General features: G+C 50.1%; 1 protein-coding gene across 4 annotated transcripts; it reads left to right on the plus strand.

Moving 5' to 3' along the window:
- The first annotated feature begins 284 nt into the window (after positions 1-284).
- LOC137845120 (uncharacterized protein KIAA1958-like) lies at positions 285-21,854 on the plus strand. Of its 4 annotated transcripts, none has more exons than XM_068662020.1 (5): positions 285-542; positions 9,744-9,846; positions 15,529-15,613; positions 16,359-17,550; positions 20,238-21,854. In XM_068662020.1, exons 3-5 carry the CDS (start codon positions 15,611-15,613, stop codon positions 21,071-21,073), a joined length of 2,031 nt encoding a protein of 676 aa, XP_068518121.1. In that variant the 5' UTR covers positions 285-542; positions 9,744-9,846; positions 15,529-15,610; the 3' UTR covers positions 21,074-21,854. The 4 variants fall into 4 exon arrangements, with proteins under 4 accessions (XP_068518121.1, XP_068518123.1, XP_068518122.1 ...); XM_068662021.1 differs by lacking the exon at positions 285-542 and adding an exon at positions 4,684-4,806; XM_068662022.1 differs by lacking the exon at positions 15,529-15,613.
- The last annotated feature ends 235 nt before the right edge of the window (positions 21,855-22,089 follow it).

The following is a 22,089-nucleotide window of genomic DNA, read 5'->3' on the forward strand; positions in this document are numbered from 1 at the left end:
TTGACGGCAGGGGAGGGGAGGGCCCGCCCCCGGGGGTGGGAACGCCGGAGGCTCTCCCCGAGCCTATTGGCTGAGGGCGGGGAGAGGGGCGGGGCGACGCGCCGGTGTGCGGCGCGATTGGGTGGGCGCCGGGACGCGGCTGGGAGGAGCCATCTTGAGAGCGGGAAGGATGCCGAAATGCCACACCGGTCCGCCATCTTGATTGGGGGCAGGGCATGGGAGAACGGCGGTGGCAGCCATCTTGAGTACGGGCAAGAGCGCCAACGTGCACATTGTGTCGTCATCCGCGGCACGGCCCGGGCCGCGGCGGCCGCCATGTTGGTTGCGGGCAGGGAAGCCGCGCACCGCTGCCCGCCGCCATTTCGAGTAAGGGAGCCCGGGCTCCTCGACGAAATTCGGGGAATAATTTAGCGCTGCCGGCCTGGGACTGTTCACGGACCTGGACGGCGCTTGAAAGCTTTACTTAAAACATAAGGCAGATTCTGTTTGCAGTTAATGTTCTAGGGATAAAGATTATGCAGTGAGTGGCAAGGAGCCGTGAGGTAAGCCCCCACCTGCCCGCCCTGCCCAGCGCATTTCTCCTCAGCCCCAGTTCTCGCAGTTTGTGGATAAAAGCAGCTCTTTTCCTCGTCAGGTAGAGCCCAGAGGTTAATTAGATAAGTGAGTTTCACGCTTACTGCCTGTAATTGCCTGTGGGCCTTACTTCCCCAGAGGTTCAGGTGAAATCCATGGGTTTCCTCTCCTGGGGGATTTTCAAACCCCGAATTAAAATCATGTTTGGGCCATCTAGGGTAAATTTAATGGGTTTATGCGTATTAGATACTTTCTGTGCTCCCTTAACAATAATTTTCCAACTCATTCATGTGCCACGAGATGAAGGTTCTCAAAATAAATCAAAGAAACCAACACGTCCCCCTGGCGCTCTCCGGGACCTGACGCTGGATGCGATAAATTCGCTTTGTTCCTGGCCCCGAACAGGCCCCGGAGCCCCAGGATCCCGCTGGAGGCCGAGCAGATCCCGGATCAGCCCCACACATCCAGCAGGATTTGGCCGGTCCTTCCCCACTCCCTCCTCGTGGTAAAGCTGTTTGCTCCCCCAGCTGAAATGCTGCTTGGCGCTGTTTAAATATAGGCAATATTTGCTCACTGGGAATTCTACCAGCATTATTTATTTTCCTTGCCTCGCTTGTCATAAACCTACCCGTCGACTGCAGCACCAGAATTAATTGTCCCAGGCCTCCCTACGAGTCCCCTGTGCAGCGCTGAATCAAATATCAAACGTTCAGTCCACATTGATCTCGGATTCATTAGCGGCAATCCTGTTGTGAGAGTCTCTAGGCAACATAATACTGGTCTTACTGCAGAAAGGATCCTTGGTTCCTCACCAGCACACCCACTTCTGACATTTTTTGTGGAAACATTTGTGTGCTTCTGCCAGTCTGCCTCTGATGGAAGCGGCTGAGCCGTGCCAGCAGTGGTGTCCTTGTGAAGGGTTAGGGAAGGATTTAGAAGTGCAGATTGAACTTGGAGTCCTGGCCTTGGGCAGTGTTCCTGCTCAGTGTCAGGTAACGCTGACAGGTACAGACATGCCTTTTATATTCCCATTTCTTTCTGAAGCACATACTAAACACGTAAATATAGCAAAAAAGCTTTTAAAAACGTGAAACCAGCTATAATTTTCTCTCAGACACGTTACTGTGTTGGTTCCTATGGCCAAAGACCTTATCTTCTCAGAGTGGGGCAGTGGTCAGATAGTTTGGATGTCAACCTACTGCACTGCTCTTGTCACTGTTTGTGACATGCAAAAGCTTCCAAAAAGCTTGGGTTTCACCAAGAGCTGGTAGCTGCTGACTCCCATATCTTGGCTTTATTGGGCTCCTGGCCATCTGGCCCTCACTCAGTGCAGCAGTGAAGTTTAAACCGGAGAAAAGGAACGTTCTTCCTTGGCACTCCAGGCGACCAAAGGTCCTCCCTGAAACCAGAGTCACTTTGCTGGGTACTGCACCTGAAAGGAGGCTCAGCTTGTGCTACTGATAAGAGATTTACAACTTAGATCAGGCAAACTGAATGGGAAAATGATGGGATTGTGTGATTCACTTCGGAGGGGTTGAGCTGAGGGCTGGAGAGATGAAGTGATTTGATCAAAGCAGAGCGCGATTTGAAGTCTCATTTCAGAAGCCATAACACAGTTTCTTGAGCTGTGCCTACTTTAAGCTCTGTCTCCTGTGGAGGGGTTTTATTCATTGTCCCGTCAGGACAACCCGTTCCATATCCTGTAAGAAACCCCTCTGCAGCAGAGGGGAGCTCGGAGGCAGGATCCCTCCTTTTTTAATGTGCAATCTTTGAGCCCATTTGTAAAGAAGCGCACCCTAAAGACCAGTACCCCAAACATAACACCAAGACTTTGAAAAAAAACTATTAATGCCATATACTAATTGCTGGTCAGAATGATACCTGACTTCTTAGTGGCTGTTGAGATCGGTTTCTTGCCTGTGCAGATCCACTGCCTGTGCAGCTGCTTTTCAGATATCTTTGGAAAAGCAAACACGGGGGGATGCCATCAAAGAATTAGCACTGTGCTGTGCAGTTCTGGGCTAGCTTAAAAGACTCTTTGAGGGTTTGCTCAAGCTTTCTCAGATTTTCTGGCAGAAATGCTGATTATGCAACGTTTTATCATCTTCCTGTAATATTTAACAGAAATTTTAGTATCCTTTCAGATACAGTGGGAGCAAACTGACTAAAGATACTGTGGGGTCATGGACAGTGGTTCCTTGGGCCAAACAGGAAAATGCATTTAAGAAAAAAGTCATACTTTATACAAAAAAACAACTGGGAGAAGGACACGTCTCCGTGTTTCTTTTTGTTTTGAAAAAGAAACCCACATGAAAATAGCCGTGTGAAAAAAAAAAAAAAAAAAAAAAAACGAGGAGGGAGAAGGGAAAAATATGAATCAGCTTCTTTTGTACAATCCAGCAAAACGGGCCCAAAACGGGCCCACCCTCCCCCAGGCTCCGGTTACTCACAGCTAGGAAGGCCTTGAGGGACACACCCAGGTTTTTCTTTTTTTTTTTTTAAGCCCTTCCTGCCCATGTTATCTCTTTGAATTTGTTTTGCAATGCTGGGACGAAAAACTCTGGGAAACGAAGGAGACCCTTTTCCTGCCTTTTTTCTTTGTCTTTTTAAAATAGCCCTGGAGCTGCCCCACAGCCAGAGAACACTTCTCCCCTGTAACTGTATTCCTTCGCAAACCAGGAAGTTTTTTCCCCTTCCCCTTACAATCCCACCCTCCCCGTCTGTCAGTGAGTTAAAAACAAGAACCCCCCAAAATACGCTCCCTGCTCAGGAACAGGAGCCGTAGAGGTGCGAGCTGGTGCTTTGCCCAGCTGTGGTTTTTAACAGTTTTTTCCTGCAGCCTCCCCTCCTCCCCCATGATTCACGGCACCCTGCGAGGTCCTAAACCAGGAAACTCGCTGGCATAGAACTCTGCTTCCCGTCTAGTCCCAGTGAATTTGGGGGGGCGGGGGTTGTTTTGAATACTTTTGCCTCTTTTTGTTGCTTTTATTTCTTTTTACCCACTTTTAATTAACGTGGCTGTTTTGTTTAAAAGAGTTCGTGCAGTTTTGTAACGTCTCGGGGTGCCAGAACATTCTTTTGTGCATCGTTCACGACGCCACACCAGGGCTCTGGCAGGGGTTAGCCCGGAGCTCGCGGGGCTCCCGGTGCCGCCTCGATCGGCAGAAGGACTCATGTGGCTGCTCCTGGGCCGGGCAGCTCGCACGTGGCCCGAAACTGTTGAGAACAGGGGGTTTGTACTCACCCCTGAGCGAGGGAAGGGGAAAGGGGGGGGACCAGCAGCGTTACAAGCGATGCAGGCAGAAAACTGGGCTGGGGGTGTGAGCGTGCAGGGGAGCAGTGGGCAGCCGGCTTCGTTAGCTCCGGTGCTCGCAGAAAGCTCACTGATCTGCAGCCTGCTGGTTTTACAAGCAGCACACACCGTTAGCAAGGGAAGTGGTTTTTTTCCACTGATCCATAAGAATTTGTCACTGTGGAGTGTTACCAAAAAGAGCACCAGTGGGTGGCTGATCAATAAATTGGTCAGGAATCGAGCTTCATGCACCTCCAGTACTCGTGCAGCTTTTACTGCACGTTGTATGTTCTGCACTCACCTCTTCACGGGGCTGACACGCCGTACCCACCGGTACTTTGTGCTGCAAGTAGTTGCATCGGCCTAAAATTGTAAGCATAATCACAACAACTCGTGTTTTACGTCTTTTCTTCTCCCTAATCTATGAGAAAACGAGACTTATCTGTGTGCCGGCCTGTCGTTATCAGTCCCTGTTAGTTCAGAACTTCCCTGTCTTTGCTGCTCCTCGCGGATGCCTTCGGGTGACTCATTTCCTGCGAAGGACGGACCAGCCATTTCCTGGCTATTGAACACAGGACTTTTTTTCTTCCAGCCAGGGTTGGAGCAGATTATTCTATGGTTTGATTATACTGCTCCAGCTTACACCGAGCTGCAACTCTTCACGGCAGCTTTCTGAGATAATTAACTGTCAGCACGTGCTGCTTGGGGATCACGCATTGCCTCTGCTCACTCAGGCCGTAGGCTCTGTGATTTTGGGTGTGGAATTCAAATAATTCTATCAGTCCAGATTGAACAATGCCAGCCTTCTAGTCACTGCAGTCAGATTGTTCTCTTAATCCAACTGACTTCAGCTCGTAAAAATGGAGCGTTAAAAAAGCGCCGTGAGGCAAGGACACTGACCCGACAGCGCAGAGCTGAGCCCAGGCATCTTCAGATACCTTGTAAGTGGCATCAAGACTGCAGATGGGCTCTGGAGAAATCAGGTGTAGCGCCCGTGTTGTTCTTTGGTGGACGACTGGGCCAGCTTCTGCATTGTTCCTGCGCTCGTAACCCCGTCTGTTTCCTCCAACCTGTGTTTCCAATTTCCTGAGCCATTCTTTATTCATTCTTCACATCGCGGTCCTAACTGTTGTGGACAGCTTGATCCGACGTCACCGAGTTCAAAGAGCATCTGACCAGCGTAATTCCAGCCCGAAGCATGCCAGCTCTTTCACGCAGCTTTTACTGCTCTTTTTTAAATTACTCTTTTAATCTCGTTTCCCAACATTTGCCTATTTAGATTCATTCATTAGCCTGTCATACATCTGTAATGTTTGGGAAGAAAACCCACACAATAGGGATGTTGCCTCTTGAGTCTGAATGTAGCACATGTTGTAGGGATGATCGCTGAATAATTCATCCCCTCAATGATTTATTCATGCCCAGAAGCTGGATACCTCCTCTGTGACTTTCCATTATCTCAAAGAGAATGCAAGTTCCTATTCAGCTCTACCAGCCTAAAAGTGCCGCCAGCACCCGCAGCTCGGTGGCCGAGGCAAACAGAGCAGGTGTGCATTAAAAACCACTCCCTTCTAATTTTCCTGCAACCTTTCTGCTCGCTAACAAACTCTTGCCATTCCTGTGCCGTCTTTATCAGCCTTGACTCAGAAATTAAACCACAGGTACGTTTCTTTGCAAATTCTTCAGAGAGGAAGGAGGGCGAGCGAGCCTGCTGAGCTCTGCTCCCCACACGAACCAAGGCGCTGCAGGCGTGCTGCAGAATGTGCCGAGCATGGGAGGCAGACCAACAGGCCCTGACTCTGGGGCTCGGCGCTGCAGAGCCGATCTTGTTCTCCTGAAGAAATGTCAGTTTTATTTTCCATTCTAAGGGTACGGCTTCGGAGACAATTGGTAGAAACGTAACGAGATTGTTTCCTAGCCTCTCAGGAAACCCTGCAGGAAAGCTCAGCCAAGTAGCAGCAGAGCAGACTGATCTCCTTCCTGTCTCATGTGTACTGTCAAAAATACGCCTTTCGAGAAAGCTTGCAAGATGAGGATCTGAGTCTCCTGACCTAGGCAAAGATTTTGCAAGACACTCAAATTCCATTTGTCTAGAAAGTATGAAAGATGATGCCGTGTTTCAGCAGAGTCTCCAGCCCCACAGGCAACACTACCCCTAGCTGGCTGGTATGAGATTTCCTAATTGTTTACCCAGCAATCCTGACCGCTTTTGTCCTTGGAATAGGTTCTACATCAGCATAATTAAAAATGTCAAACATGCTTGAGAAACTCTCCAAGTTGCTAAAAATGAATGTGAATTTCCTCCCGACAGCCTCGCTTCATCTTTCCCTTACTCTGGCCTCAGCTTTGCAGAGTGGTCTGTTTCCAGCCCTTCAGCATAGTTTGCATTCCACTGCCAAGAATGAACATTTATTTATACAAACAACCATCCTTACAAGCACATCTCCCCTGCTATCCTAGGGCAGGGAAATAAACATAATTTGGGGTCTCTTCTGTGTGGCTGCAGTTCTACATTTCTTTTCCTTTCTTCGGAGGCATTTTCTGCAGTGAAGGATTAGTGCAGTTCAGGCACCTTCCCGTGCTACAAAGCTGCTCAGAAAGCGGCTGGAATGCTCTTTTCTTTCCTTACAATGATTTTATTTTATTCCACTCTAACGGTGCTGCCAGTTTCCTGATAAACCACTTAGGGGTCGTGATGGCTCAGCAGGCAGCTTTTCCACGAGCTCTCGCTCATGCTGGGACCTCGGGGGCTCTGCGTAACTCCAACAGGAAGCCCCGAGTGCCCGTTTTCCTCAGAAACACCCCAGCAGCGAGTCCCTTGGTGGGTGCTGTGGCACCCCAGCTCTCGGGGCGTGCAGCTCCCAGGTCAGTGGGGGAGCCGCGGCAGCCACCAGGCGAGCAGTGCTGCTGGGCCCCACACAGCTCATGCATTATTTCTGAGGCTCTGCGTCACTCACCTGTCGGGCCGAGGGGCTGCTGGCTGAAACGCTAGCTCGTACCGACGTCTCCCATTGCATCTGCTACCTGAGTGGATATTACCCAGGTGCTGGGTGACTCCAGACAGAACTTCAGGCTGAGCACAGGTCATTTAAATGGAAGGGGCCCTAAAAGAGAGAGAGATAGACATGCAGAGCACCTAGACATGCGCCGTTAGGTGTATGTCTGCAAGCTGCTCCCCCTCTTACTGTCTGCATGGCAGGTTTTGCTGCGCCAGAGCCAGCTTCCATTCGCAGCCGGTATAATTGTTTGTAACTAAGAGTAATATTTAGATTGACAATGTTTACAGCTGCCTCCACCAGTGAATATGCTGATGTGGTTTTCTTGGGAAACCTCTCACTCGCTTTTCTAAAGCAACCTTCTAAGAAATGAAGCATTTAAGTAGTTTCCAAAGAATCCAGGAGAATGCTTTTTGAAAAATCAGAGCAAGACGGTATTTTACAACATACCCTTGAGACTATCTTTTTAGGAAGAAAACAGCTTCTTTAACTGTATTGCCAAACCAGTCTACGAACTAGCTCGAAGGGCTGAAGGACAAAGTTTTAGTGGCTACTTGGTATGAATCATTACTGAATATTTTATGGATCTCGCTCCTTCCTTATTGAACTTACTGCAGCAAATCTTGCAGGCCCCAGGAAGGCACGACGTAGCACAAGGACAGAAGTGCAGAGATGTAACTTTATTCTGGAACTGCCAAAATCGTGCTCCCTCTCCTCCTCCCGTAATACTTGTTTGAGGTTCCTCATAGTTTATAGGTGCTTCAGCAGCACAGCTGAGTTAAAGTCCTTGTTTCACATCAATTCCAGAACAAATACTTCCAAATAGGTCTGAAGAAGTGATGGGACTGTCGGAGCAAACCAGCACCTGCCTGCGATGAGGCCTGCACGGTCATCCAGGCTAATAAAGCCATCATTTTCCCAGGGCCTCAGCTCTATTAAACACAAAGCTCCAAATGATTTCCTACTTGGATCAAAGATGTGTTTGTTCCAGTGCCACTTAAGTTTAAAAGGCAATACTGAGACTGAATGAGATCTCCCCCGTGGCAGCTGCCGAGGTTCAATTGGTTTGTCAGTGCCGTAATTATGCAGCGGGCGGCTTCTGTTGGCGGGCCCATATGTTGCTGAGGGGTGTTAGGCAGGGCAAGCAGCGCGGGGAAGCCCTGTTCCCGCAGCTCAGGGGCCTGGCGCTGTGGGATGAGGGCTCGCCGATGCTTCAGGTGGCGGAAATGGGAAGAGGTGGTGCAGGGATTTCAGCGTGGCTCTTGTTTGACAACCAGATGGAAGCGATGAACAGAACGAGTAACCTACCTCCAGTGTTTTAACTAGTTTTAACCAGTGCTTTAACACGGAGACCGACCGCTCCTGATGTTTGTGGAGTTACAGCTGGCCTCTGCAAGGGAGTGCCCCGCTGGGCGGATGCTGGGAGCTGTCTCTGGGCTCCGCTCAGCACAGGACGGAGCTGGCTTCCTGCACAGCCAGCCACCAGCTCTGCCCCGAGCACTTCCCACCTGCACAGTTCAGGGCCTGGGTGCCAATGAGAAATACCCGCCCGTGAAGTAGCTGTGTCCTTGCCCAGTAGGTTGTACGCCAGAGTTGCTGTGTAACGCAGGTGAGCCGGTGCTAAGACCCCTGGAGTAGTAAATCGAGCATTAAAATAACATTGAGACGTGAACCTGCGCCACGTGGAGGCAGGGAGGATTGAGAGCGCTCAGGATCTCGGTTGCCAGAGGAACAAAGGAACTTAATATCCTTCAGCACGTTGAATATTTCATTTGGTGAGATGCTCAGAGGCAAGGGCAGTGAGTGCAGGGCGTGATGGCAGCACCGTTGCAGCAGGGGCTTGGGGGGAGTGCTGCAGCACAGGGGCACGGGAGGCTGCAGAACTGCAGGCTGTGCACAGCTGCCTGCTCCGCACATACAGCATGCGTTTTCTTGCTCGATTAACCAATTCTTCATTTATTGAGAAGATATTTCGTTTCATACTGTGAGCTAACTGCTTCCTTCTGCAGCCACTCGAAGCCAGCTAGCAGGATTTGCCCTCCCAGGCTTTGCCACGAGGACTAAAGCACACGTGTGGTCACCAAAGAAACAAAAAGGGTTTCATGTAGGCGCAGGAGCACGGCTGTGGCTGTAACCCAGCCCTCTGGCCAGCAGGCCTGCCTTCCCAAAAGCTTAGCCGTGCTCAGATAGCTTATTTGAGGTACCCAGTTAGGCTTTGGGGAGCCGTCAGCCTAGGTGATTGTCTAAGGCACGTTCACTGGTGCCGGGCTCATCTGAGAGCGTGCGCTGGAAGGCCCAGGAAGAGGCTTTGTGGTGCAGGCCTGGGGAGGTTTCCAAAACCTCCCAAAACGTCTGTACAGAAACGCCTTTGTGCACTCAGGGCAGTTACAGCAGAGAACTGCGGATCTGAACCCAGCTATTGACTCCAATTTTGCTTGAATCTGGAGAGTGGGCTTCATTGTTTGCTCTTGCTCACACAGAAAGCGTGCTATCGCTGCTGCAGGACAAGGGTTGGCAGCCTCTTAGGGCCGTTATGCCAGAATGTATTTTTCTTTTCTAAATTAATGGTTAGGTGTGCCAGTGCTAGGTTTCACTGCTCCTCCAGGAGGCAAGATGCCATCCAGCTGTGGTATTTGTCATCCGTGAGACTTGGTTCCTGCTGAACGCAGCACTCAGGAGGGAGACAAACCGGGAGCCGCTGCCTCTTAGGGTGCCTCTCCTGATACCGCCGATCCCAGCTCCTTGCCCCTCACAACCTATAAAAAGTGGCTGCAGACTCAGCTCTCGGGGCAGAGAGCCTGCTGTTTATTGCTTCCATCCCACACCAATTGCTGTAAGATCACTTCCTCAATCACTAATGCCTCCTTTCTCTCGTTCCCTAGGCCGCCCTGTCCTCTGGGTCCCAGTGGGATTCTCGCCCTCCTTCCCCAGACTGCCGTGCTCCATGGGAGGCTCCCTGAAGCATCCTGAGTGACCGTGCAGGAGGTAAGGGCCACGGGGGCACTTCCAGACACAGACAACAGGAGAAAGCTGTGTAGAAAAAGGCTGCAAAGGTGGAGAGCCTGCGGGGCTCCCAGGTGTCCTGTCAGCACGGCCAGGGAGCACGAACCCATGGATTCCCAAAGGCTGTGTGTGAGGGACAGGCACCGCTCCCCTCCTGGACACCACGCCGCGGGCATCTGCGTCTGCCCGAGACCCCAGCTGAGCCTTTAGAGCCCCCCTCCGAGGCAGGGCGCCCCCTGAACGCCCCCTGAACGTGCCTCGTTTGCCAGAAGGTTGCTTCTTCCCCGCCCAGGAGCCCTGCAGCACCTCCGAACCCTCACAGCCCCTCGAGACACAAGGAGAGCCCCGAGTCCCCGCGGCCTTAACGAGCCCCTGAGGGCGGCATCGTCCCCCTCCAGCAGCCCCCGCTGGGGCGCGGGGACACCGAGAAGGCCCCGGGGGGGGAGCAGGAGGCGCGGGGCGGCCGCGTGGAGCCCGCCCCCGGCACCGGGAGGGGCGGGGCCTCGGGATAGGGGCGGGGCCTCAGGGCGTGGGCGGAGCCTCATTGGGTGGGGGCACGGGGAGTGGGCGGTCCCGGGGGCGGAGCCTCGTGGTGGGCGGGGCCGGGCGCGCAGGCCGGCGGCCGAGCCCCCCCTGGCGGGGACGCGCCGGCGGCTCCCGGCCCTGCTCCCGGCCCCGCTCCCGGCCCCGCTCCCGGCCGTACCCGAGCCTCCTCCCCCCTTTCCCCCCTCGGTTTTGCGTTGCGGCTCCGCGAAGCCGCCGGTGCTGCGCTGTGACCGCGCCGCTGGCCAAGCTGGTGCTGCTTGGAACCTCGCGCGCAACGGGAAAAGGAACATGAAAGCAACAAAAAAGGGAAAATAAATTACAATCGCTATGGAAAATAACGGCCCGCTCGCCCCCGCTGGCACCAGCTCACAACCGGCGGCGTGAGCGGGGTAAGGAGCAGGGTCCCTGCCCCGTGCCCTAACGCTCTGTGCAGTAACGGGTTTGCCCTACTCACATTTCAGCTTTCCCACTTCTTTGCAGGGATCTAAAATATTAGGGCCTATTTATAGCAGTTTGTGATTTCAAATTAATTTTTTCCTTTACTACATCTGTTTTTAGTGGTTGATTACTGTTGGTTGGACCAGGTGATCCGTTGCCAGCTGGCTGCAGGCTTTTATTGGCTCTGTTTTAAGACGACTTGATTTAGAGCTCGGTTACGTTACAAGGACGGCAGCTCTGTAATGCAGACCCTCAAGAGAAGAGATAATTAAGACTCAGCTGAAAAAAAGCATCCAGTTCTTTAGACCAAAATACTCCTGTTTAAGGAATGTGATTGCTGTAGGCTGTTCAATAGCCGTCTCTCGGAGCTGGTGCACGCAGTTACACCCTGCCCACTATCAGGTGTTGTTTTCTGCCAGCATCTCTAGAAATGGAGCACTGCCACCTTGTAGCGAGTGCGTCTTGGGAGCTGCACTGCTGCAAGCAGGGCAGGAGGAGCAGTGGAAGGATACGGTGGAGCAGGAAGAGAACTGAAGAGGTGCTGAGAAGGCTCCGGTATAGCCAGGAGAAGGAGAGAGAGACACTGACAAGTACGGGAAGAACGATGTGCTGGGAAATGATTGATCCACCCCAAAGATCCACCCCAAAGGCCCTTGCTAAGAAGCGGTGGGATAAGTTCAATGACTTTTAGCGCCATGAGCTACTTCTGCTCTGCTCTCAGCTCCCTCCTTGCTCCTTCCAAGCGGACACGGGGAAGCACAGCTTCACCCCTCCTGCCCAGACACCACGTGCCCCAGCAGCACCCCTCGCCCCTTCCCAGGGCTCTCTGGCAGCCCGTCCCCTCCCGTGCGCCCATTTCACAGCTGTCCCGTGCTGCTGCACCCCTGGTGAGCTCTCTCAAGTGAGCAGGAGCAAACAATTCATGCTGGGGGCAGGGGCTGGGAGTCACGTTTAAGAACTGCTGTTCTGTATCCTGTTGTTTTCCTACCGGGATTGTTCCAGTTTCCTGCACTGTCTTATCTAGAGCTGGAAAGGCAAAGCGCTCTTATTTACTTGCTTTGTGCCTGCCTCAGGTTTCTAATCTGTGAAGCAGACTTATAAAGAGACTTCAGAGAAACACAGCTAGCACTATTACAGGGTGGAGGGACAGGAACACCGTGGTTAAAGGGCTTGGAGAGTCCATACAATTAGTTTCTTTATTTAGTTATCCTGCTTGCATCAGCCTGTGTGTCACAGAGGGGTTCAGACAACCTTCAGCATAACGTAACGCTGCATGGAGTCCACTGGAATGTGAAAAAGTACAAATTTTCAGGTGATTTCCATATACAAACCTTACAAACAAATGGTTTTCAGAAAGTTTGTCAGAAATGGTTGAGTATTTCCCCCCCCAATGGCTCAAACCAGGCAAAAGAAAGTCTTAAAAGGGAAGAAGCATTTCAATGCTTTTAGTCAGCTTTGAGTTTAAAGAGCTCTCCTGAAATGCTGCAGACTTCTGGGAAATTATCTCTGTGTTCAAGAAAAAGTGGCCAAGTGAAGTAGGCATATATTGTGCTAACATCTGGAAAACCTTCAGCGTGGATCAGGACCATGAGACAGCAAAAGCTTGTAGATTTTTTTTCTTAAACATTTTTCTGTTTCCTTCTAGTGAGAATCCACTTAGCATGAGTTCACTTAACTGTATCAGCACACTAATTTTAACCCTATTGGCTAAAAAAAATAAACAAAAACATTTATCAGGCAGCTGTGGAATGTCCTGTTTTTCTGCACAAAGGTGTGGGTTCTGCACGCGGTGTCCATTATCAGATGGGAGCCTCTCCTGGAAAGACAATTAAAATGCTGCCTCGCTTACAGCCACCGAACCAGGCCTGAGGTTTCAAAACAAAGCTCAAGCCCCGAGCCCAGAACGTCTCCCCCGTGAGGATCCTGGGTTTGCTGAAGCCGGAGGCGTTGGGGCAGCAATCGTGACTGATTTTTGTTGACCGAAGCGATGAGACCTCTGCCACTTCAGCCCTTTGGGGTAAATACATGGTTTGGTTTTCTTCCCCCGCTCAGCTCTAACTGTAAATCCAAACTTCCACTTCGCAGCGTCTCTGGAGGTACCCTCAGCTCATGTAAATACCAGCGCAGGAGTGGGCTGAAGAAGTGTCCTTAGCTGATCACCAGAGTTTTTATTTGGACCTAAATATCAAGAGAGAAAAAAAGGCTTTTTCAGTGGGATCAGGAAAAGGAAGACATGTGCTCGGAGATAAGGAGAGATAAAAGCATTCCATTTAAAGACACCCGTGATGGAAATCAAGATGTTCATCTGCCAAGTCCATAATTTCATGGCCTCATGACCACAGAGCTTCCGCTTCTGTTACCTTTTCCCACACTGTGTGTAAGTGCCAGATTGTCCAGGCAGTTCAGCTCTTTGGGGAGAAATTGCTCATGTTGAAGTGGAAGATAAAACTCATCACAACTTCAGAAAGAGCAGAAACATGCCCAGGAGCAGGGCGCTGCGGGAGGCTGTGAACCCCCTGTCCTTGGGAGCTTTGAAGGCGAGCACCTCTCAGGAGGAGCCTGGGTAAAGCTCATTCTTCTCTTGGCTTCGATGGCCACCCGAGGCGCCTTCCAACTCTGTTCTCTAGGGCTCATTGGGAGCGAGATCATGGTGACCACACGTCCGTACACCAGATTAACAGTTCCTGAGCTCAGAACGTGTTTGCTGCTTTAACATTCCCTGGAAGCATGCCTTTGCTCCCAGAACATTTTCAGGGATTATTTTTTTTTTAAAGCAAGCAGCTTCAGTTAGAAGATTCTTTTAAAATCTTGGCTTTACATATTTCACAAGCTGGCATATGCAGACAGCAAAGCATTCTAGGCTAAAATTATCTGTACTATCATTAGGAAGCCATAAAAAGGAACACACGCAGTGATGCTAGCGTAAGAGCAGAAGGCTTTCCAGAGCTTTGCTGACATGCAGCAGTTTCACCCCCAAACAGGAGTGGTTCTGGTGCCTCCTGTTCAGTCCTCATCGGGAAGTAAAACTGATGTGAGGAGATCTGACCTGTGCTTTTCTTGGGGAAAGGAACAGTTAGTGCCACGACCTGTCTGCTGAGGTTACAGAGAGCCTTTCTTCTGTGCTTTGCTTTTGTCTCTTTCCTTTTCTGCTGGGCTTGTGCTGTGCCTGTGTCCAGAGCTGTTCCTTGTCCTGCAGGTGCTGGGCAGCGTGGCTGTCACCTGTGCTTCCCTCAGGACAGGCAGCTCGGAAGCCCGCAGCACATCGATGGTATTTTGTTTTCCTTCTGCTTGGAAGGATTAAATGTTTGCCTGGAAATTCTGCATGGCTCCTCGCTTGGGCATTGCATCCAGTGAGGCACGCTTGGCTTTGGCATCGGCAGGCTGAGTGCTTGCAGGCAGCGCGTGCTCAGCGCCTCGCCAGCCGGAGCCACGCAGCGTGGCTGGGGCTCTGCAGCGTGCTGGTCGCCGGCAGCTTTGGGTCGAGCGAGCAGGGCTGCTGTAAACATGCTTCCAGGAGCTCTCCAGCGCGGGAGGTTGGCCAAGTTCCATGCTCCCTGGGATTTGTCTGTCGTGATCACAACGACCTCCTCCCACCTCTGCTCCCTGTGTCCCCACCTCGCCTTGCAGATGGGGCTGGCAGCCCAGGTGGCCACGCTCGTCCTTCCTGGCCTCCAGACGGGGCTGCTCAGCCTTGTCCTGGCCTCTCCTCACCCTGCATGGGCCTGGAGAGCACGGCAGGGCAGAGGTAGGGCACTACGGGCACCAGCACAGCCTCTGCCTCGGCTGCTGGCACGCGCACAGACGGCTGCACTACAGCCGCTTCCCAGCCTGCGCGCCAGCAGGCTTCCCCTCAGTTTAACTAACATGCCCACGAAATAAATCCCTGCAGACAAACACCACATTCACAGAAGCAGAGCAGCGCTATGGCTGTCAGCTGGGATGGGCTTCTTCCATCCTCTGCAGCTGGCTCAGAACAGGAGCGCCCGGAGCTGGCGGCCGGCCCCGAGGCTCGAGCTCAGGCGCAGGGCGAGGACGCGCTCACGGGCATTGCTCACCCACACCCTCAGAGCCGAGGGAAGCGGCCTCACGTTTGGCCAGAGCTGCTCGCAGGGCCAGCCCAGACAAGATTCCAGTCCAGTGTGTTCCTTCTGGCATCTTTTGCCACCAGTTATGGCAAAATTTTTAATTAATAATAGACTAAGCAGCCTGGGGTACGGGCTGCCATTAGGAACTATAAATGCGTGCTGGATCAGTCCCATAAGGCATGGTCAGGTTTCTTGGCTCAGTTGCAATATACACACCGACAGGAATGAACGTCACCTCTCTGAGCTCTCCTCTACCTGTTACACAGAAATTGCCATGCTGCTCCAGACTACTCCATGGAAGTTTTCAAAACCGATGGGAGAATTTCAGATTTTCTTCAGTTAACATGAATTACAGATGCAGAGAACCCTTTAGCTAGGAAACTGCCTCTTGTCAGTACTTGAAAACTCAGATAATGTTACAAGTCACTTCATGATTTCTGACCCTTCTGTTTCTGCAGTTCGCTCCATTTGTGGAATAAAAGATCGCTAGCCACAGATTGTAATCAAAGTGCCCAAAAACTAGTGGCATCTGCTAGCCAGAGATTTTAACTATGTAATAAATATATTACATACACACACACAATGTGTATTTTAGGTTCTGAGAAGGAAAGGATATTCCGACAGTCACTTACTGAACTCCACCCGAACGAGCACTCGGTGAGATAGAAACCAGCAGCATGGTGAGTGTATTTTATGGCATAAACGATCCCATAGGTGATTCTTTCTAACAGAACCAGTTATAACATTAAAAAATGTAGATCTTTTAAAACAAGTTTTAGATACAGGGGTGCAAGGTCCACTTTTCTGTCTCTGAAAAGCATCCTACAGACAGCTTCATGTGTCCGATTTCCCTTTGGTGCCAGGAGTGCTACCATTTCACAGTCAAAAGAGCGACGAGCCCTGCTGGCTGTGGGGAAGTGGGAGACTGAGAAGCTGATTCCTGACACTTCCCCATTACATTTTCCATAAGGGAGTACAGAATTGGGTACAAGCTTGCTTGGATCGCAGGACTCAGCCCCACAGACAGCACTGCACTTCGCAAGGTGCCTTCCCATCCCCTGCGCTATGGTAGAGGCTTGGTGGCTCAGTGAGAATGTCGATCTCAGTGGTGCTGTGGCTGTAGAACACATGCACTGCTGCTGTGGCATGATAAATTCTTATGCTGAGCTACTTGACCAAGACTCTGAGCACATAAGTATGCAATATCTATTATAAACTTCTCGTTCCAGGACCATGCTCAAGTATTGAGCAAGACCTCTAGGTCTTCAAAGTAGACTTATTTTTTTTAAAGTACACAAATAGAATCAGTAGAAGGATCACTGATTTGGAATTATTACTCTGTTGAGGTGGGATGGAAACGGTCCCAGGACTGCTGTGTCATGCACATACTCTTCCACTTAATTTACTCCCAACATGTTTTTGCAGAACGAGAGCGTCAGTGCTGAAAGGTGCAGCGATGGCAGTTCACTTTGCATGGATCTTTCCAACCTTGTCACCTGGGCACACACTCATGGCAATATCTGCAAACAACTCCCAGCCTTGGAAGCGGTGCAGAGCTCGGGGCATCCCAGCAGAGAGAATTCTATCCTGTGGATGTGTGGGGGTGGACATGCATATCACTGGCCATGTGGAAAACTACACTTCAGAAGCAGAGAAGAGAATGAAGCTGTAGAAAAGAGAAAGAGGCAAACGTCCTGCGAGGCTCCTTCGAGGGAAGCTAACTCAGGTGAAAAGAGGATCAGGGTAACCTCACCTTTTGAGAGGGCTAGAAGAGGCACTGCTGCCACAGGATCACGTAGCAGATCTCCAGGGGTCACTCAACAAAGAGATGACACAGTCTACATAGTACACAATGAACCAGCACCCAGAGAAAATCAGAAAAACAGCAAATCCATGAAACCCTGCTTTGCAGCAGAACAGCATGTGTCCAGAGGTGAAATCAAAACAGACGCACATACAGTGAATCTAGGAAGCGATGAAGATCCACAAATCATCTCTGATGATGAACAGCATGTATCGGATGCAGAAAACCAAGGAGACAGAATCAGACAGAATATTTGGTCAGACTCACCACCAACTCGCTGTGTAACTGCTGAGGTAGATTTGCAAATGCATCATGATCAGAAGACTGCAATTCCCAAGCAGCCAGACACTCCCACATCTGGCTTTGCCCCCACAGAAAAGCCACCCTTAGCTCTTCTCTCTATTCAAAAATCCCCTGTAAGCAATCAGAAGATCCTGGAGAGCAGCTTCATGCATCAAGGTCCTCTTAATCCTGTGGAGTTCACAAGTGAAACTTCTAGAGCAAGGAATTCCACCGGGTCAGCAACACCAAAGGAACCGTTAAAACAGATTTCTGTCTCCAGCACTGAAGCAAAAGCCCAACTAGAGGCACCCACCTCTGTGGCATTCTTTCAGTTTGAAACCTCTGTAGATGTCCAGCAGCAACTCCAACTGTGCTGTCCCGAGTGTGGCACACCAGGAACAGGCTTCAGTGGGAATGCTGCTGAAAACCCTCCTGAGGGGAGCAAACCATCGGTGTCTGAGCTTACAGCTCGTCACTCAGCCTCACTGAGCCCAGAAAACAAGAATTCGGAGCATCCATCCTCAAACAAAAGTAAGATAGTCTGGAGCTTTATTCCTGGGAGGGTTGGTGGGCATGTGGGTATGTTTTGTTAATCACCTGGAGGGGGACTTGGTAGAGCGCCAAAATCTGTATTGGGGCATCAAAATAAGTGCAGCTGATAGAGGGCATGCTATTTCTACCAAAAGGGACTAAAAGACGTTCCTAGCTTAAGCAATCATCGCTTCAGTAGATGATGGCATTCACTGTGCTACCCGAATGTACACTTGGCTGTGGCCCAGCCTAAAATATCCAGTTTGAATACTTTGGTCTTTCATTTTGATCAGTATCACCATGCAGCGTGTTGGCTGTACTTAAGAGAGAATCCCTGTGAGAAGCTGGAACCAGAGATATGAACTCTGGTCTCAAGAGAAAAAAGCACAAGGAAGTAACTTTTAAAGCAGTGAAATGGAGAAATTTGGGCTGAATCTCTGGCTTCACTGAAGTGAATGACAAAAAATCCCAGAGACAGCAATGGGACCAAAATTTTTGGTATCTTCCTACATGCTGTCCTTGGAATCCTGCTGGAGTGGGGGAAAATATAATTTCACAAACGTTAACTTGCGAGATCCACTGCTTACCAGGGAGCTTCCAAGACCAAGGCTAAGTCACGCACAGTGTATTTTAAATGACTCCCTGTCATGAGAACAGCCCAGCCAGTGGCTGTTCTAATCCTGCTGTAGGACAGACACCGTCTGCGTGAGAAGGAACAGCTGGCACGCAGCGTGCAGACACTATCACAACGATGCGAGCAGTGGGGAAACTATCAATAAAATTGATTTAAGTGATCGTGTTTTAGGATATATGTTGTGCACCGGATCCTTGATGCCAGGTACATACACGTTACTTAATGATTAAACACCTCAAATAAAATGCAAATGCTCAGGATTTTAAAGATGCTAAGGCAGAGCCACAACATTTGCCTCTATGATTTGCATGCCTGCAGGTGGTGTCGCACAGTACCACCAGGTAAACTGCTGCCTCGGCATTTTTACGTTTTTGTCTGCTAGCATCTGGGCATAAACACGGGGGCAAACTTTGAAAATCTGTTTCAAGTCAGAGCATCTCTCTTCCTTCCAGTAGCTTAATGCCCTGGCTCCACCTAACAGGACGAGCGGCCAAGAGCACGCCTCTCACCTCCACGCACTGAGTCCCCCGACACCCGCGTACCCACGCAGCCCAGCAGCCCCTAAGAGCAAGCAGGTTACTGAAAGCACGTGGGGTTTGTCTGTACCACAGTGGGTGTAGTTAAAGCACCAGTGGTCCTCCTCAATGCGCTCAGCGTTGCGTAGCCACAACCATGCACACTGGTGCAGTTTTATGAGCACTGTTTTTGTAATTGACAACGTACATCATCAGGAGGGACGGGGAATTCACCTGGGAATGTCTGTGCAATCGCTGTTCCTGTCAAGATAAATGGCTTATGGCTCAAGCGAGGCCTTTGCATGCATGTATTGATTTACAAGCCATTCATCTCTTCACGTAGATCAGTCAATAACAAAGGCAAAGCACCAGAACAGCAGCACGGGGATCAGTAGGGATCAGTAGAATCCACCTCAATCCCACCACAGTATTTTAAGATCACAACTAAGCGTGTACAAAATAATTTGGTGTACAAAACGGAATTTCTAGGTGTTGGCTCTAGAACCCTTTTTAATCTACCCCTCCCCAGCCCTGGAAAAGTCACAGGCGAGCAGATGGAGCTTTTCAGCAATCCAAAGAATTAATTTCTCATGCTACATCGAACTAGGTGGATGTGGTATTGCCATAGCAACTTGAGAAAGAACCCAACTGGAATCCTGGCAACCCTTTTTTAAAAATACACTTTTACTCATCTTTTGCTGCTTCCTTACTATTCACCCCTAACTTTCATTAATGTTTTTATTGCACAATGAGAGCTCTCCTGCCCTGGAGAGGTTTCCGTGCAGGGGAACGCTTTGAAATGTGTTTTACATAGCATCTGCTACAAGGCTTTGAACATACGAGATGGATGCCACTCGGTCCCGAGGCAGATCACAGCACAAGCCAACTCCCAGCTATTTTAGCAGAGCCGAGCGTGGCCCCTGCAGTCACCACAAGGCACTGCCAGAGTAGCTGCAAATTTCTGAAGGACAGCGAGGCCATTCTGGACTGCTGGAGCCTCAGGGCCAGCACTGCAGCGAGTGGGTACGGGAGCGGTCCCACAAACACACAGAACCAGCTCTAAAGTCAGCGGGGGTGAAATTCAGTCCCTTGCCAACGTAAGGACAAGCCACCAACGACAACTCCCGTTTCCAGTCCTGTTGCTGTCCCAAATAGCCCATAAAACTTGCACCAGTGCTTTCCACCCCGTGAGTCCCGCAATCCCATTCAGTGATGAAATCTCACTGGGCAATCATTCTGTCCCCATTAAACAGGATTCTAAAAGAAAGAGAATCTTACATTTACCTTGCTGATAGCATGCAGATTCACCAGGCAAGTGAGAAGGAACAGGGCAGGGAGCAGTCCTGCCTAGACTAGTGCTGTCAAGTGGCGCGGGCTGGCTGAGAACACAGATAAAACCAGAGCTTTAAGGGAAGGGGTCTGTGACAGTCTCAGTCTGACTTGCTTTTAAAAGGGAGGTGAACATTGTTCTGCGCCCCCTTTTATTTTGCTGATCTTGCTAGTTCGTGCTGTTCACAGTGCTGTTTCTTATCTTTTAGATGGGCTGAAGAAGAAAAACCGGAATGCTGGCGACATCAAGATTTTCAGAGACTGGCTGGTTTTACACTGCCCCTCTGAAGCGCGCGAGATCTACAAGCTGCCACCTGAAGACCTCGATAATTACCTGGCCTGGTTCTACAACTCCGCAAAGAAACAAAACGGCATGGATTTTTCCGCCAACTCTTTGTACTTCTTCCAGAGCAGCATTGAGAGATACCTGAAGGATCACAACTACGAGTACAGCGTGGTTAAAGGAGCGGAATTCAGAACGTCTCAGGAAGCCTTAAAACTGAAGTATCAGCATCTGTCTCAAAAAGAGAGAGAGGGAGAGTGGACTATTTTAGAGAACCTGACGGATGAAAACGTGGATGTCCTTCGTAAGAAAGGGCTATTGAGTCAGTTGACCCCTCAGGGCTTTCTGCACCTGATGCTCATAAATATCATCAGGGGGTTTGGGGCAAGCACACACAATCACAGCCAGAACCTGTACTGGGGACAGCTGGTGCTAAGAAAGGATGAGGCAGGGCTGGAGTACCTGGCGTGGAAGAATGACCTCCACGCAGAGGAAACTACGGGGGAAGCAGCTGCACACCTCTTTGCCAGGCCTGACAACCCAGATAACTGTCCGATCCAGGACTACAAGATGTACGCTAAGAAGAGGCCGCTGGACATGCTTCACGACTACGATCCGCTCTACCTGTCTCCCAAGCCCCTCTACTCCATGTGGGACCAAGTGTGGTACTGTAGAAAATCACTGACAAAATCCAAAATGGAAAAGATGCTGAAAGTTATTATCCAGCAAGTCAAAGAAACAAAAATGAAGGCCAAGAAGTAAAGGTAGCCGCTGGTTTCTGTTGTGCCACTTGGCTAGGAGCCTGTTTCAAAGTATGTTTGAAAGGTTTAAGTAGCGACAGTTAGCAGAGGTTGAAGGAAACATCCATCCCTTCAGTGTCACCTTCCAACATCTACAGATTTGCATTACTTTAGCTTTCAGGAGAAGTGAAAAACTTCTATTGTTCTTTTTCTTAACAGAATTGGTAATTCAGTAAGTTAAATAAATATGAGAGTTCTATTTTTACAAACGTGAAAAGTTAACGTTCTACTCTATTATTAGTGACATGATAAAAAAGCTGCACTACCAGGGAGAGGGCTCTGCAGCTGAATAACAAGCTGCGCTTGTATTTAGGGGAGCTGACACTAGCAAACTGTATTTAGTCTGCTGTGTCACAGCCTATCATAAAAAGATAAATACCGTGAGCTCGTTGTGGGGTGGAAGGAGGATGATGAAATACCGTGTTTGCCAGCTGCTAATCCATAGCTCATAGGAATGCTTTCAACAAGGTTTATGTCATTTTTCTTAGTGAAAGATTCATAGATTTAAGAAATTCTGACTGTTTTTAAAAGTTATTTAAATATCTGACAGCGTTGAAAAGTTTTATGGCCTTTTCCCCAGGGCACTAAGAATAGCCACAAAAGCAGCCTTCAGTAGGCTTAAACCTTGTTTCGGCTGTCCTGTTGCTGTTCGGTCAATGTACTCTTACAGTCCGGTTGTTGGAGTGAACTGTTGACATGTTCTAATAAAATTAAGTCTTACTTACTACTGTTTGTCTGTTCTACAAGGGTGAACCAGTAAGCCTGAACCACCGGGTGACAGCTTCCCAGAACACCAGCACACTCACTGCTCTCCTCTGCAGCAAGCCCGCCGGTGCTCCTGGCTACAGAGCCGGCCCTGTGCGGGCTTTGGGCGTTTGAAATCCCCCTGAGCCCCCAGTCAGGGGCTCTTCAGGAGGCCTTTGTGGCCAAGGTCTTCACCAGCAGCAGCCCCGTTCAAGTTTAACATCACCAAGTAAC

Source organism: Anas acuta, chromosome 26 (genome assembly GCF_963932015.1).
Source record: "Anas acuta chromosome 26, bAnaAcu1.1, whole genome shotgun sequence".
NCBI lineage: Eukaryota > Metazoa > Chordata > Aves > Anseriformes > Anatidae > Anas > Anas acuta.